This window comes from Cyclopterus lumpus, chromosome 19 (assembly GCF_009769545.1).
Source record: "Cyclopterus lumpus isolate fCycLum1 chromosome 19, fCycLum1.pri, whole genome shotgun sequence".
Lineage (NCBI taxonomy): Eukaryota > Metazoa > Chordata > Actinopteri > Perciformes > Cyclopteridae > Cyclopterus > Cyclopterus lumpus.
The window spans coordinates 8,341,194-8,359,086 of NC_046984.1; the positions used below are offsets into that span (position 1 = coordinate 8,341,194).

Genomic DNA, 17,893 nt, shown 5'->3' on the forward strand with positions numbered 1-17,893 from the left:
TTACGGCCTGACAGTTTCACCACGCTTCAGTCTCCTCTATTTCGACAGATACTCAACGGTGCAGTTGGTGCTGAACCACAAATGAGAGCTGAGGTGAGACACAGGCTTGCCAGCGGGAAGGATAAAGAGCTTCAGGTTTCTAAGGCATCAGAAAGTACGACTGCAGAAAGGTGATACACAATGTTGCTGGTTATAAAAATTGTACAGAGCAAAGATCGGATTCTCTACTTAATTGATGGCAGGAAGTACAGAAAATTCTATATGATTATGTGCACCGCAAAGCACAAAGTGGATCACAGTAGAGCTGCGTACCCGTTCTAAATAGAAACACCCACATCCAAACACGTACAAAAGTAGTTTGTAAGTGCATCTTCTCCCAGAGAGCAGCAGCTGGGGGGGAGTGGCCGGAAAGCATAATAATAATATATTTGAGGGAAGATAGTGGAGCATATCCAACAGAAAGACGTGACATAGCAGGACAAAGGACACAGGACAAGAAACAACTGTGAAACCGCACAAATTGCAAATCAAAGTATTTTATTTAAAACCTGCTACAAGTGCATTGAAAAACGGGGAAATGAACTGGAAGAGCGCTTTTGAATCGCAATCTGGGGATGCAGATGATACAAAGTTTTCTCTCCACTTTTTTTCTGTTCTGCATGTACACAGAGACTTTTTGAGTCCCCAAAAAGATTGAACAGTTTCTGGTTTCTCTTGCAATTGTGTTCGATTTGAACTTTGCTGCTCTTGATCTCATTCTTTTCCACTTCGTATGATTGTTGTCAGTGCATATAAACAAGTGCGGTGAGCAGAAGTGTTACACATTGTCTTCAGTATTGTATAGCTTCTTCAGGGCGGACATATCTCACTTCTTATTCAAGAGTCAGCACATTTGCAGGTCAATATATTATTTAGGATGTAATCTTGTGGTGCAATTTCCTCCTGCTTTTTTATTACATTTGTTTTTTTTTCGAATTGTACCATTTGACACAAAACCTATAGATATAGAAGTTTACATTAAAAAGACATTATATGAACATAACATAACAAATTGGAGGGGGAGAATTCATTTACATGACTTTGCTGGTTTTAAATGTTTTGCTAATGAGCAGAACGCATATGGAAGCAAAAGTGTTGCTGTAGAATAAATGTGATTTCATTGGGTTCATTTTGCTTGACAATGTGTATGTCAATGTCAATACTGAGAAATTAGAACTGAGGAAAATGGTACTGAGGAGAAAAGTTTCCTCGCAAAGACAATTAAAGCAAACAAGTATTCTGTGCACTACAGCAGATTGGAAAGGCATCATTACAAGTTAAGCGACACTGCAACTATATTAAAAATCGAGCATATCAAGGCTTACACATTATTTCCCTGACACTTTGTATTGGCAATTGTATGATAATTTCCATTTAAAAAAGTGGAATGAATTTAGCTTAACCAATCCAAATATTTTACGTTTTGCTCTGAACCCAACTATTCTCTGTATTTCCACAATAAGTTATTCCTTCAGAATGGCGATAACGGCTCCACCCCTGAGAATAACTAACAACATATCCAGTCTTTACACTTATGGCTGCAGCAGAGATGGCTGTACTTTCCCTCAAATTAATGAGGAATCAGCTGATCAAATAACACATATTGGTACAATAAGTACAATGGCACAGCAGATATCTGAGCCACTAAAAAAGGAAACATAAAGTAGTTCTGATTTTCTTAAGCAATCTCTCATTACTAGAAAATAAACTACTCTTCATTTAAGAAATTGCTCCCTCACATTCCTTTTTCGATCAAGAAAATGTAAACAGTTTGCTTTAAGTAAGCATACAAAAGTGGTTACAGACATCATCAGAAGTTAGCTAAAGACGTTCACATTTAAAAAGACAATCAAGCCCTGTGAGAGACTAGAGCCTAAAATGGACTATTACAGCAAGTAGCAGGAAAACAAAGCAGGAAGTTGATCGTTTTGAAGACTAAATGCGAGCTTGACAAATATTATCTTGGTAATAAAGTTGGTTGTTAAAACGCCGTACCAGCTGAGAATGTGATGACGGTAATTTAGTTGAGAGCTTCCTGCATAGCATGGTTTTTTAAACTTTTTAATTTAAAAGGCTTTTTCCACAGTAACATAAACAAGTCAAGAAGAATGACCATTTAGTGAAGTATATATATATATATATATATATATATATATATATATATATATAATTTTTTTTTTAAATCCTCCCTTTTATCTTCCTTTTCCTTTATAAGTAGTAACCAGCACTGTTCATAGGCAAAGGTTGTACACCAACCTTTAGAAAAATATGTTATTGTTTTAAAATTCATGGGTTGCCTATTACAAGTGTCACCGGTGCTATGAAATATCACACCGGATCCAACCATGCTGTTAACAGACAAGTGCGAGTCATTTCATCCGCAATCTTTCAAAGACACACAGAAGGACACTTGTGGTGGCACAACAACAAACAACCGCACAATCATTTACGCACAGGTGCAATGAACCTCTGATTACCCCCCTGCTCTCTCTGCTGAAGTCCTCCCACCCACACGAGCACTTCCAGATGCCTGGATTATAGGTCGGCCAGTCCCTCCGCATGCTCGCTCAGCTCCATGGTGTAATAGTCCAGAGGGCGCCTGAGAATAGAGACAACAGTCTTAACAAACACACATGCACAATTGTGTACTATTAGTTTCCAGTCACTCAAAGTACTTCAGGAGTTTCATGGTTTAGCTTCTGATTTTTCTCACTCGGCTGCTACTCTAAAACCACTACTTCAGTCTGAGTCACTGGATTTCCCAGAATAACTTTCAATCGTAAATTACAGAAAGTTAACGGTTGTGAATTTTATTGATCTATTTCTGACACACACACCACCCCCAAAACAAACCTCTGACACACACACACACACACACACACACACACACACACACACACACACACACACACACACACACACACACACACACACACACACACACACACACACACACACACACACACACACACACACACACACACACACACACACCACTAATTAACAGGTTATAAGCCTCTATACAAGCCGTTTGCTCCTGCTTTCAGTCTTCCTCTGTGGCTGTAGTGTTACCGTAACTGTACAGGCATGAGAGTGGTATCAATCTGAAGGAAACACATCTTCAGACAAATGAGCACTATAGACTCTCAATTACACACACTTATTTTCAAATATCCTATTCACACTCAATCACTGTGTAATCGAAAGAAGCATCACAAGTCAACAGATCAAACAAATGTTAATGATCTGTGATGATTTCCAGCAAACTCAAATATAGAAATAAAATGCTGTTGACATGATGGAAAGAGGTAGTTAGAAATATCTGTGATCAGTATGCACATCCAGCGGACCAGAGAGAGATGAGGAGAATAATAAGAGGAGTTCTCACCTCCTCCTGTAGAAATAGGTGAACAGAGCTGCTCCTAGTCCGAGCAGCAGGAGCAGTGCTATTATGAGCCCTATCTGTAACCCCAGGGCAGACGCTAGGAGAGAGTCAAATAAAAACTCAGTTACATTTTCTGAACAACTTAATACATTTAAAACACAGGGATTTAAACATCCTGATGAAACTTTAAAGCAGCAGAAGATTTTGTTTCTTTCCAATTTTACAAGCTCATGGACGGCTTAACGCAAAGAAAGATAGTCGGGATGCAGTCCATGCTGCAAATCCTTTCATCTGATTTTCTCACCTAATGCCTAATGCCGTGTGTCCTATTTTCACTCTGTAATCACATATTTCACCTAAATAGCGAAACCAGCAATTTCCACGACGGCTCTTGAGTAAGACTGCTGCATTACATGACCGTGCCGGCCTTACCACAATTCAATCCTTTATTTTTATACCACAACAGCATGTCTAACCACATATTTCATTTTATATTAAATCTACAATTTATGAGATTATTTGACATATTTGGGAGAGGCTTTACCACCAAGGATTGGCTGCCATGCTTGGTTTTATTCAACGTGTTTTAAGACCCTCGGGACCCTGCTGAGGTCTTAAACCAGCTGGATTTTTACAGCAGACTATTAATTACTTGATTTAGCTGATTAGCTTTTGTTTTCTTTTTGAAGTCATTATGAACCAGCTGTGACACATAGCATGTCAAGCATAAACCGGCTGTGGGCCTTGTTGTACTGAGGAGCTGGCGCTCTGCTGGTGCTAACCTGTGCTTGTGTAACGGCCTGTAGTTGGAGCAGAGCAGACATCTCCCTGTGCAGATGAGGGCTTCATGTGCAAAGTCTGGATGATGAGGGCCTTCTGATGGTCCGACAGCGCCTGGATGCTCCCCCACACTCGGAGCCACCCGGACACACAGGAAAAGTTGGCTCCTTGAGCAAGCGGAGATGGACACATGTTTCATTATCTACATAAGAAAGTGTTGAGGACCTGCTTTAGCTTGGTAGATTCTGTAAATGGGAGACAGGATGGGCATTTACATCTGAAGCACACAATGTATGATAAACATGATGGATGAAGGATGTGTTAATGACAAGGAAATAGTCACTCCTGAGCTTGTCCTGAGCTAAATAATGTCCCTCTGTGATAAATTACTGACTCTACAACGATGCCTCCCTTCAACATAACAGCTCAATTATCCCTACTTTACAACTCCATGGTAACAGCAACATAAAATTTCCCCTTGAGAGTGTCAGTGGTCTATAATTTTTTCTTTTTGATTCACTGAACAGACGAGTCATTTCTTTTATAGAAAACCGGCAAATGCAACAATTTCTAATCTATAGAGAGTGAAAGTGGCTCACCTTGGAGATACAAAGCAGAGATGCCACAGTGACACTTCTGCTCCAGGTAGTCAGCCACCTGCACGTCCTTCTTCCCCTGAATTAGACCACTGCAGTCTGAAACAGGGAAGAGGAAAATGTACACAAACAAAATTACATGTTTACAGATAAATAAAACAAAAAAAAAAGTTCAGCTTTACATCAATTCCCACATTGCGGGTTTATCTTCAATGCTGTACATTCATTTTCTTGCTGTTAACAGTGTAAGGACAGCATGGCAGCAATATACTACGCATCTTAACAACAAGGCACCAGGACATACCTCATTACTGTATTTTTCTGTATAATTCTGTGTAAAAATTAAATTGGCCTCAATTAACTTTACAATATGTGCAACATGAAACCATCTATTCTGAGACCATATTTTAATCACATTTTGTACAATTCAATACAAGTTGAAGTTATGACGCCTCACCTGCCGACTGCTCCAGCCCGTCACTGGACAGGGGTCTGAGGCAAAGGTCAATGTGACTGGAAAAGGCGGAGCTCGGACAGAGGTTGGTGCTGTGGGGTGTGGGCGAGGAGCTCGTCCAGGAGGAGGGGCTCCTGACCTCGCAGCATGAACACCGGCTCAGTGAGACAGGACCATCTTCCACTGACCTGCACATGTATTAATACAAACATATATACAGCTGTAAGAGGGATGATAAAGTCACAAAAAGTATGCCTAGAATGGCACAAAGCAAAACAGATGGTAGTTTGTATGCATACCAATTAGTTTAAGATAAGAATATATTTTGCAAAATGTACATAGATTACTTTAATACACAGAAATGCTTCCCACTCAAATGATGTTTAAACTTTGTATGAGTGTATCATTTGGAGCCTGCATGACAAGTTTAGTCGGGCTCTCATTAAGCCTAATTTATTGAACCTGGATAATCAGTCTCATGTACCTGGTTGTAAAGTTACCGTTTACCTGGATTCACAACATCTTATTGTCTCCATAACAACACTGTCTGTTGGCAAAGCCACCTCATGTTCTCCTGAGCTGCAGTGATGGAATAATATGAGTGCTGCTGCACATAGCCAACACTAAGGAATCAGGAGCTTTGCCCAGGATATTTGTTGCCCCCCTTCACCTACATGCAGAGTTGATTGTGACTGATTTAACTGCTTACCTCAAACATTTTCCACCTGCAACAAAACTCTAAAAAGGGTTTCTGCTTGGTTCCCCGACACGTCTTCATAACGATTACATTAATAGATGGTGAAGTGAATTAAGGTGTTTCAACATGTTTCTTAGTATTGCCACTTGCTATCTGCCAGAATCCTGTAAAATAATTACAAAGAATATTGACTGGTTTGGAGGCAGGCGATTTTGATTTATGTGTCTTGACAGTTTAACTTGCCCTGCAGCATTAGTTGCCATGGTAATCTTCCCTCATTAAAAGAAAAACGAAAAAACTGAGCAGAAACCAAAGTTGTTGACCAGTTCATCGGTGGCCTTAAGCCAGTTAAGATATCTAGATGAAGGTTTCCACATGATAGTTATTCATTGGTGTTGCTGGATTTGTTTCTGGGTATACCTGGCAGCTGGAATGACCTGTCTCCCTCTGGTGGTGGACAGAGAGGAGAGCAGCTGCTGGTTGTCACTGAACACCAGTACATCTCTGAGACTGGAATTTGTCAGAGCAGTGCCGGCTCTACAGACACTGAACAGGTCATAGCAGAGGACTACTGCTCCTCGCACCGGCACCGCGGAGCCCTCCAGGAAGGTCTGATCTATGCGGGAGAGAGAGGAGGTATAGTGAGAATGATGGGAATGGGTAAAACAAGAAAAAGAAGAGAAAGGACAGAGAGAAAGATTGTTAGAGTCATTAAGAATGAGTTTCTTTTGTTTTGTCTTCCTAAAAAGGGTCTGTTCCGGAACAACGAGGTCCTCCCCAACTCCTCACCTGCTCCAGTGACATTTCCAACAATATAAAATCCATCCTGGTCCACAGAACCGGTCAAAGGAAGGGCAATGACGGTCCCACTGCGCTCCTGGTCAAACACGGAGAGCACCAGGCCCCGCAGGTCTGTCATGGGGGGGCCGTGCAGTTCTACAAAGGCCCTCTGCTGGCTGTGATTGGTCCAGTGGCCACTAGCCACCTCACTGATGACCACACCCTCAGGGGCTGGAGGGGGGCGGGGGCAGCTGTTCTCCCTCAGAGGTGTGGGTGGAGCCACCTGATTGATGCATTTCAGACATTTATGATTCCAAAGGTTACAATATATCCAATAAGTACACATCTGCATCAATTTAAATAGCAGCGCAATAGGAGAAAACTAATTTTGTTTAGCTTCTGCTTTAAAGACCAGGAAGAATTCCAACAATTTGGGAAATACGCACTGCAACTTCCTGGAGTCTCACTTATGGTAACAACCAGACTCTGGGAAATGACTGCACTTGGCCCATAAACAGTCCGTCCCATGAGATGCTGCTAAGTGGATTTTGTGACCTGTGAATAGAGCTAGGCTTGTTGTTACCAAAAACTGTACACAAGAAGTGTATGTAGTCATCGTGATATCTATTAGTTTGTGGACAGCATTTTTGATACCTCAAGTTTGGCATTTTGGCTGAAATTAAGGTTTTAATGAGCATTTGTCTTCCTTATTATCTACAAAGTTGTGTTTCTACCATTTTCTAAAGGATTTTCTCTAGTGACTGATTTCAGCATACCCTTTGAAACCGTGGCACACTTTGTACTTACTGAAAAGGCAGAAAGGTCATAGGGGTAAAGGCCTCTACAACGACTGAGGGCCTCATCACCAGGCAGAACCTCTGGATCCTCCAGCAGAGGCAGCTGTCCTGGGGTCAGAGCTTTACTCAGCTCCTGCGCCTCCTTGTCGGATCCCCTCTGCCGGTACACCACTGCATCCAGCAGGCCTTTGGTGGGGATCCCCCTTTGTGCAGCTGATGGTGGACCAAACGGGCTGCGATAGAGTGCCACAGCATCTGGTCCGTTCTGGATGGTATTAGGAGGCAGGCGGAGTGATGGAGCTGGCACCAGCCTGTCACTTCCCAGCAGAAAGTAGCCCTTAGATGTGGTGAAGTGTCCACTCAGGCTGATCTCCCTGTAGGGTCTGTTGTTGTTTGCACTAAACAGTAGTATCCAGGTGCCCTGCAGGGAGACCCGGCGTCCTGATGGGTGCCAAAGTTCGATGTACTCGCCGTCCTCAGCTGCGCCAGGTGTGTCAGTGTTCAGCTCATTGATCAGGAAGTCACTGTTCCCCCAGGGTGGGAGGTGATGTGGGGAATCTGTACCTCCTGGAATCACTAAAGCACAACAGGAAGCTATCAATTGGCTGCTTCACTTCACTTTGATTTTGATTTTGATTTAACAAACAACATATAACATGATTTAAGAGCTTAATAGATGCCGATAGGTAACAGTAGATGATATAATTGTGTAACCGTTGGACAGTATCAGGCCAAGTGCTTCCAGTCCTTGTGCTATGCTCAGTGACTGTAGCTTCCTATTTATCAGACAGGTATGAGAGTATAAAGCCAATAAGCAAATCTAGACCACAATCCTGTGGCAGATACATTATGTTTGGATTATTATGGTATATACCATAATTATGGCAGATCTCACACATTATGCTTAATATTGTAATACATAAAGATCATAATCTTTCTAAGTTATAAGGATATTAAGGTTCAAAAATCTTTCCAGACCTTGGAAAGAGTAGATGAGAAAATAATCTCACCCCAAAGTCCATTTAGTTTGCTGTTGTAACTTTAACTTAAACTTGAGCTTAATATTCTTATCTTAACTGCCTACTTTTTTGCTGATGGAAAATATTAAGTGTGTAACCTATTTCATGTCTTATTTTTCACTGTCAAATTTTGACAAATCCAGCTGAACCTTATAATATTTCAACAGACATTTTGCTAATCATCTGTTCAAGGGATTGGAAAGGAGCCCACATGGTAAATCACATCATTTCCTGTGTGAAACTCATAGCTCATCTTTCATTTATTTTTGTGTCGGTTCCTTCTGGGAACAGCGTCCCCCACTAACTTTCAGTTGTTAATTTGCAATACATGTCCCAGTGACGCAGTTCTGTTCCTCATCTGGTGAAAGATGGAATATATAACTTCTCAGTGATCAGCACAGACGTTGTGCACGAGGACACATCTCTTTCTGAGATTAACTCTGAGTTCCTCAAAATGACTAACATAATCTAGTTGAAATTATCCATGTTTGCATGCTTATACTTGTAGCTCCTTCCGGCACAAGTATTCAACAATTCAAACAGTCACTCCATAAAGAAGACTGACTCATTCCAATCATCTCAAACTCACACGTGATTATTAACTCATTGCTATGACCTAATAATCTTTCTACTGCCTGTCAGTAAGACATGCGTTACCTATTCCCTTCCTTACGCCATGTAAACTGCATAGACGGCAAAAAGTGTGAGATAGAAACCCCTTTTCTCTTCAGAGTTGACTGAATCTCAGATGTTGTGTCGAACAACATGCAGATCTCTGCTAATCTGAAGCATCCCATACAAATTCATGAAGCGAATTCAAACACTCACCGATACTGTGCGGGCAGATCTTAGGCCAGGGGCACTGGTTGGGCTGTGCAGGAGTTTGCGGGGCCTCCCAGAAGACACCAGGATCTCTGGCCCAGGTGGCCACACCACAGCGACTCAGGTAGAAGCCTCCCTCTCTCAAACTGACAAATTAATGAAATCATTGAGAGACAACCATTATGGAGTTCAGCCTTATTTTGCTGGGTTAGAATATTAACATGGGTTTGTCTTGTATGAAACATTCATTCTGTGGGTAAATAAAAGCACATCATTATGCTCTCCAATAATATAGTCTTGAAATACCCCAAACAATTGTAATGCGACATTTCTTCATAGATTTGAGCTATGCTAGCTCTAAGGATGGCAAAGTCAGTCTGTCGGTCGTTGCAACACAGACTGAAATATCTCAATAGCTGTTGGATGAATTGCGATGACATTCATGGTTCCCAGAGGATGAATCCTACTGACTTTAGTGATCACCTGACTTGACATCTCGCACCACCAGTAGGTTGACATTTTAAGTTTGAGGAAACATCTTCACGACTTACATGGATTGTGATGCAATTTGGTTACACTCAATAACGTCCCTATCAGGATACATTTTGATAACTTTGGTGATCGTCCTCCAACACCATCAGTTCAAAATTGTAATTTGACCAATATTTTGATTTATGACGAATAACCTTTGTGTTAACAGCTAATTGGCAAATGTTATGGTGAACATGGTAAGGGATACAACTGATAATCTTCAGCATGTTAGCATTGTTATTGTGAGCGTGCAAGTGTTTGAAATTTACTCAAAACACGATTGCGCTTCCAGTGCAGCCTCACGAAGCCGCTGGAGTGGTAAAGTAAAGTCTTGTTGTACGACGCTCAATTTTCATCAGAGAGGTGTGAATTAAACTTGCTGCTCAAATAGGAGCGGTACGTCAAAATCTATTTAAGTTACTCTGAGTCAGGGTGGTTTTACTTTTGAAATCCTAGTGTCTTGCCTGTTACTGAGTTGGTAGGGCTCTCTGCCTGGGATGAGAGTCTCTGTGAGGTTGGCACTCGGCTTGTTTCCAGGTCCAGCAAACACAAAGGCGTCTAGAGGCTGAACCTGGCTCAGTTGACCGCCCACGGGGAAATCAGAGGCTCTTCCACCGTAAACAGCCACTGCCCCTGACTCATCTCCTGTGAAGAAATCATAACAGGAACAAATCATTTACAAAGAAACGAGAGCGAGTGAATGAAATGAATTGAAGCTCTACGTAGCTTTCCCAAATGTGAAACCTGATGGGCTAAAGAGCTGAAACAATCTAGCGATCATACAACGATGAACTAATCCCGAGCGATGGAACAAGATCACGACTGCCCAGGGAACACTGACCTTTCATGTAGTTCTTCTCTATGGTCACAGAGATCAACCCGTTCCTGGAAGTGTTCACGTCAACGCTCACGCTCACACTGACCCTGTCTGTTCTCCCGTCCAACACAACCAGCACCAGAGGACCAGCAGCTGGAGCCTCAGTCAGCTCCACGAACCCGTCCACCTGCCCTCCTCCCAGCTTCAGCTCAGTAATGACGGGAATGGTTGCTGGGGCGGCAGGCGGGGTGCAGTTATTCCTCTGACCCGGGGAGGGTGAGGACACCTGAAAGCCCCAGCGATCCTCAGACAGCAGGCACCTCTCAATTGACTCGTCCCCCTCGAGGGCCCTTTCATCCTCGACGAAGGCTGGTTCTCCTGGTGTCAGAGTCTCAGCGAGGAACTCTGCACCCCCAGTGCGGCGAGTCATGTAGACGACAGCGTCCACCAGACCCAGGGACGTGACGTTCATCTTCTCACTGTAGCGAGAGGCAGATGTGTGGTAGAGGACGATGGCGTCCGGGCCGTTCTGGACCGTGTTGGGAGGCAGCAGGATGGCTGGTTTGGGCAGCATGTCCACAGAGCCCACCAGGAAGAACCCCCTGTCATCCGTGCTGTGGCCTTTGAGGTCCAGCACCTTGTAGGCTATATTGCCATTTCCGTTAAAGAACACAAGGGTGTAGCCATCCAGGGAAGCCCGCTGTCCACTGGTGTGATACAACTCCACAAACTCAGTGGTGTCCAGTCTGGGGTTGTCGGCGTTGATCTCGCTGATGATGAGGCAGGGGTCACCGCTGACTACCACCACCAGGCAGAGACAAGCCACACAGGCAAAACCGACCACCATGATTCACAGCTTCTCCGAAAAATAAACCAGCTTCTGCAAAAAGAAAAAAGAAGAAGTTGCGTTCCTCACTATAATGCAATAACTGTGAGTGATGATGCTCTGCTTTATTAAACTCAAGCAATACAGTGATCTTATTGTCAGGACAACAATGACCGAACAAAAAAGCACCGACTGGAGCACCAGAAAGCGTGTTCACTGCAACTGTAATCAAATCATATGTTTACTACTTGCAGGCAGACCAGGGCTCCCCAGAGGAGAAACCTCACAATATCATGAATGAGTCTTCTATGAGTCTATTTTGTCGTCCATGGTGACATTGGGAATGCACGTCTTCGGCATGAGTCATGTTAATGTTGCGAAACACACTGGCGAGCAGACGGAAACTTTGCGTGACCCGGCGAAACGCTTTTTTAAGCTGTGAACAAACGGGATCGAGTGACAAAATGGGCAGATCGTCTCAAATGAATTGGGTCCGCGCAGCCAGTCGAACCACATGATTGCAGGTCCCCGGTCCCACTGCGTCCCCAAATCACTCACAACCGCCACCCGCGTTAAGCTGTGAAAAGACAAATGTGTCTTTAAGAAGCTACATTAGTTTGCCCGACAAAGTGACTCTCTAGGGGAAACCACGTCGGGACAAAACTACAAACAACTACAAACACAGACGTCTTCAAAATGAAGGAAGAGCCCCGAGGGAGTTCAATTCTGCCCTGAAATCATCTCCCATCTCACGACATTTATTCCGGTCACGGTCGGGCTGCTATGCATCTCTCCGTCGAGGGAAGAAGAAGAAGAAGAAGAAAAAAAACCTGTCAACCCGCTTTCTATCGGTGCTACACGCAAGGTCCGAAAAAGGCGTCGTGACTTACTGTGTTTCCTCGGTCCTTGTCGGCCAGGGTGTCGCTGGTTGCACCGTCCAAACCTCCTCCGGTTGAATGTGAAATATTTATGGGTTAAAGTTAGTTTTCTGCCCTCCGCCGCTCCCTCCCTTAATTCACAAAGCAGCACTTTCTCCCCCCGGACTGTGGGCGGTCAGACTGACTGAGGGGGATGATGCCTGCCAGGGGGAAGCGCTCTTCTTTCTTTCTTTTTCTTTTTTTGTCTCCACGGCTCAGACACCATTTAGCCAGCTAGAGCAGAAGATAAAATATCTTTAACATTTAAAAAAAAAAAGGCGGGTACAGTTTAACCACCATATTGCCACTATACAAAAGATATGGTGTAAAAACTGCGGTCATTCCGGCTTTCTTAGAGACGAAAAAAAGAAGAAGAAGGGACAGCGGCCTTGAGTTCATCCCACGAAGCCTCGTCAAAGACCTGAAGGGGGCCCCTGACCCCACTTTGTCAATTCAGTGGTAACCCTTTAATGAGAGCCGTCAAGTCATTCCTCCTGGTGCTGGAGCTCTCACCACACGACTCATTCTGTGGCTTTTGAGCGATTACAAAAAACTGCCTGCAAGCTGTATGATATATACGATTAGAGCTTTATATTTGATCAGGCACCTCCACTTGTATACTGTACGAGAAGAGGAAACAACTTTATGCATGTAATACTTACAAGGAACAGTTTCTAGAGAACATAAATGGGGATATATCTATGACAAGATATGGAAAGTAAGTTAAGATAAAATAAGATTAGATCAAATAAAATAATACTTTATTAGTCCTATTAGTAGGGAAATTGACCGGATTACAGCAGCTAAGGGTAAAGTGCACACAAGAGACATAGGAAAAACAAAAACAAGTGATAGAAATAATAAACAGTAAAAAACAGTAATAAAAGTATGTACTATTGAATAAAGTATACGGCTACACTATACAGACGAAGACACCTTGAATCAAATTTTACCTAAAAAAGAGAGTGGAACATTGGTTTCACCTACATGTTCAAATATAGAGCATGTTTACTTTAAACTGACCTCATGCTTCAAACAGCACATTTAAAGCATTTTTACTTTAAACTGACCTCATGCGCCTCTGTACTTGATGTATTTTAAGTTCCTGGAATATCCTGCAATACCATAAAAAACATCAATATCTATTATCATTAGAGAATCACCCAAGTACCACAGCACTGTTAGTTTCTAAGAGAATATCATTAAAAGGTTGTTATAATACTATTGGGTTCAATATCAGTGTACACTAACTGTAGATTCTGAAGCAGCGCTTCCTGAGAATATTGTAATATTTTTTTATTCTTTCATGTTAGTTTAGCAGTTATCTGAATAGACATATCAATTGACTAATTAGATTTAGTTTACTTCCCCTTGAGAATTAGAAGACTGTGAAACAAACGTTACTAAAGATCATTTACTTTAGTAAGAATACCAATACCACCGTGTAAAAGTACTCCATTGCAAGGACCATTTTAAATCTTACTAAAGTACAGAACTATGTTCATATTGGGCCTCTACAAATTGTCAAATCTAATATCTTCTCTAATCTTCCATCTTTAAAGTTTAGAGATGAAAAAGTTCCATCAACAAGTCAAGGGCATCTAAGATATGACAATGGAGCCAAACTAGACCAGCTCCTGGTTTGATCTTTAACTGATTGTATTTTGCAAGATGATCCTATGTTGTTTTTTAATGGTAAAAAAAGTAACTACAGCTGTCAAATAAGTATAGTGGAGTATAAGGTGCAATATGTCCCTCTGAAATGTTGTTGAGTAGAAGTAGCCAACAATGTAAATATTCAAATAAAATATAAATTCCTCAAAGCTGTACCTAAATACAGTACTAAAATTGAACAGCAAATTTCAGAGGATGTTGTTGTTCTGTATTATTCAGTCAATAGCTCAATGTTTCAATTCTGCTTTCTGTCTCAGAAGATATTGCGACATGTCTACGGTCCGGGAGTTTACATTATGTTGAGAGGGCAAAAAGTAAAACCTTCCAAAAAAAAAGCAGCCTTTGAGCTTTTTGAGAAACAGAAAGTAGAAGGAACAAATAGTATTTTCTAGAGAACATAAATGGGGATATATCTATGACAAGATATGGGAAGTAAGTTAAGATAAAATAAGATTAGATCAAATAAAATAATACTTTATTAGTCCTATTAGTAGGGAAATTTACCGGATTACAGCAGCTAAGGGTAAAGTGCACACAAGAGACATAGGAAAAACAAGATATTTGGTATCTCTACTATATCTACTATCTATATCTATATCTATATAGATAGATATAGATGTATAAATGTTGCAATTTAAACATTAGATAGTCTTGGGTTTGGGTTATCATGCAACTTTGTTAAAGCTTAAATGTTTTTTTCTTCTTCAAAAACGGTGCTACAGTTAACTTTTGCAATTTCCTGAAATTGAAATGAAAGAGTCAAGGTCTTCGTCTACTTGGTCCACATTACAAGTGACGTTTCTCTCGGGTCGAAATGTCTTCTGAAAGAAGTATTTCCATAATATGGCCATTGATAGCTTGAGTATTTGTTTAAAGATTTAGCTACAAAATTGTGATTTTGTCAATATCAGCACCATGTTGTGGTCTCAGGTTAGAGATTATGTTTAGCCTGAGTTCAGGGAGGATGTGGTGATGCATTAAATGGGCAGTAGTTCATCTTTTCAAGTGCATATTTAAATATATTTTCAGCGGTGGATTGTTTATTCAGATTTCAATATTCATATATATATATATATATATATATATATATATATATATATATATATATATATATATATACAAATACAATACAGTAACAGACTGAAGTTGCATTTGTTTAGACTGTGATCTTTATACAGATTGCCTGTATGTCTCAGAAGAATACAATCACGAAAAACATATATATTCACATGAGTCATAAGTGCTGATGATCTTCACTTAAGATTAGCACTCCACGCAACACAATATTCAGGAAGTGAGAAGAGGTGAGAAAAAGACACAAACTTACAGTATGTGCATGCTAATAGGAAGTGAAAGGTGAGGTGTATCACAAATTAGAAATGTGTCAGAATTAAACCCAATATGAAAAAAAATCGTTTCATCATTAGCAGCCCACGGGTCTTCTTCTTGTTTTCAAGCTTTTTGTATTGCAACCTTTTAAACTTTTTAAACTGTTGTGTGAATGACTTCAATACCTCTTTGCGCCACAAGATGGCTCTCTACGCATGGCATTGTGTTTTATCTGATGCATCGGGGGCCTTGTGGACACAATAATTCAGCAGGGCAAAATAAGCAGACATGCCTCTAATAAGTGAGGTTCCCTGTCACTGTTTATAGGAAGGTCTTTCTTTGATGTTCAAGGTGCTATTTGATGTGGCTGTGTGTATTTTGACACCGAGAAAAGGTCGGTTGAAATGTTAATGATGTACACATTTTGTTTGTGGTGTGTGCATGATGCGGCCGCTGCAGTGTGAGGTAGTTTAACATTTCAATTGAATTTCTGTCAAAAAGCCGCTTGATCACAATTCATCTGGCTGGTTTGTTTTGATGACTCACTACTTAGATTCAATTCAATTCAATTCAGTTTATTTTGTATGGCCCAAAATCACAAATTACAAATTTGCAATCTTTACAATCTGTACACATACGACATCCCTGTCCCAGGACCTCAAATCGGATTCATCATTGGAAAAATATTCTTCCCTAAAGATAATATGGAAAGATGCTATGCTCAGATCAACTTAATGCATTTGAAGATTTAATACAGGCTCATCTGTCCAACATAATTCTTACTTCATTTCATACTTCTAGGTAACTGGAGAATAACTTCTAGGAGAATGTGAATTGAATACATCTCAGTTGACAGACTATTAATCCACAGTGATAAAGCATTATTATGCCAATTCAGTGTAATACATCCAATGAAGGAATATTTAAGGAAATTAACATATTTGAGTTACCCATGACAATGGTAATTTATGATAACTGAAAAACAGTCTACCTGTACATACCCTAGACCCGCCGTTCTCTTTGGTTTAGTGTATCATTTAAAAGAAAAGAAACAAAGATCTCATAGGAATCTGAATTTGCATGCCAGCGGTGCAAAATACAGCAGGGTGCACGTCTGATCTCAGAGGACTGTCAGGCCACTTGTTTGAGTGTGACAGCGATTGGATGCGAGTGTTGAGTCATGTTGTTGGAAGTGTAGACAGCCAGCTTCATCCCTGACTCAATCATCAGATGGATTTCAGGAGCAGCAGTTGCAGGCTTGGGAGGATATTTACTCCCACTGGGAGTATTGGACTAACTTCTAGACAGATCAAATACTGGAGCAGGCGTTGTCAGACCAAACCCCCAGAATGGAAGACCACGTACACTCTAAAATATATTACACTGCAGTATTGGAATATTTTAATAGTTCCACTCACAATGAAGCATGAAGTTCTGCTTGGATGCAGTTTGATTAACCTGACGGGGAAATTGTATCCACTACAAATACAGATTTCAAAGCAATGTTGTTGACCTTGTGACTAATTTTGAGGCTTTACTATTTGAACAATAACACTTTTCCTTTCGGGGTTTCCCTGGAGTGGTTTTCTAAACCTTTGTCCTATTTAATGTCAAGCCAGATAGTGAATAGCTAACATTTAAGAAAGGCAAGGTTTCATATTAACAGCTAAATGATCACCAAGGAGACCGCTGGTCGTGTCCCGTTTAATAAAATAGTCCACGTTGACTTATTTAGATTTCGGTCTGTAAACATCTAACAAACATACTTCTAACCTGTTATGAACAAGTTATCACCCAGCGCAATGATGTGACTTTTAATAGTTTTAGATAGCATTGAAGGCTTTAATACACAGGAAATACTTTTTGTTGGATTGTTGACAATAAGAGAAGTAAGGAATATAACCAAACTTGGCTCAATAAAAACAGGCCTCAGCAACCTGGCTTGACAACTGATGTCAATAGCCTCATATTACAATTTCTTCATCTTGAATATAAAAAAAAATATGCAATCCCCTATCTCGAGCTATCTCATACCAAACATTGCTTTGCATGCTGCTGACCCTAAAAGCTTCCCTGGTGTGCCTCAAGCTAATTGTTCACCTCATTAGCCTGAACAGACATTAAAAAAACTGGGACACTGTGAGGACAAAGCCGGTTTGTGTACATATCCACAGTGCAGTGGAGAGGGAGGCCATGTTTACTGGAGTGTTTGTGCACTACCGTTCTCAAAGACATGATGGCAATGAATTATGTGATAAGAAAGGGCAGCCATGCATCACAGAGAGTAACATGTGAGTGTCGAGGTATTTCTATATGTGATTGGACGCACGTGCATGGTCTAACCAGGAGGTGAGGGCAGGGTCTGACATTGATGAATATTGTGGTAGGTCTGTTTTCTCTCCCCTTCTCTCGCTCCCCTTCTCTCTCTCT

General features: G+C 41.2%; 1 protein-coding gene across 1 annotated transcript; it reads right to left on the reverse strand.

Annotated features, from left to right (window-relative positions):
- Nucleotides 1-520: 520 nt before the first annotated feature.
- Nucleotides 521-12,991, reverse strand: si:ch211-183d21.1. The gene is made up of 12 exons (XM_034558360.1): nucleotides 12,434-12,991; nucleotides 10,742-11,597; nucleotides 10,365-10,545; nucleotides 9,376-9,515; nucleotides 7,539-8,104; nucleotides 6,741-7,014; nucleotides 6,372-6,567; nucleotides 5,258-5,442; nucleotides 4,804-4,899; nucleotides 4,207-4,371; nucleotides 3,428-3,521; nucleotides 521-2,638 (listed from the first exon to the last, which is right to left on the reverse strand). Exons 2-12 carry the CDS (start codon nucleotides 11,562-11,564, stop codon nucleotides 2,575-2,577), a joined length of 2,784 nt encoding a protein of 927 aa, XP_034414251.1. The 5' UTR covers nucleotides 11,565-11,597; nucleotides 12,434-12,991; the 3' UTR covers nucleotides 521-2,574.
- Nucleotides 12,992-17,893: the final 4,902 nt, after the last annotated feature.

Bases quoted from the DNA above. Each gene is read 5' to 3' on its own strand.
- si:ch211-183d21.1 (XM_034558360.1), bottom strand. From the start codon at position 11,564: ATGGTGGTCGGTTTTGCCTGTGTGGCTTGTCTCTGCCTGGTGGTGGTA. The intron at 5,443-6,371 runs GTATACCCAGAA...ATACATGTGCAG, and splicing joins CAGGTCATTCCAGCTGCCAG to GTCAGTGGAAGATGGTCCTG. The intron at 3,522-4,206 runs GTTAGCACCAGC...ACTCTCTCCTAG, and splicing joins AGGCCGTTACACAAGCACAG to CGTCTGCCCTGGGGTTACAG.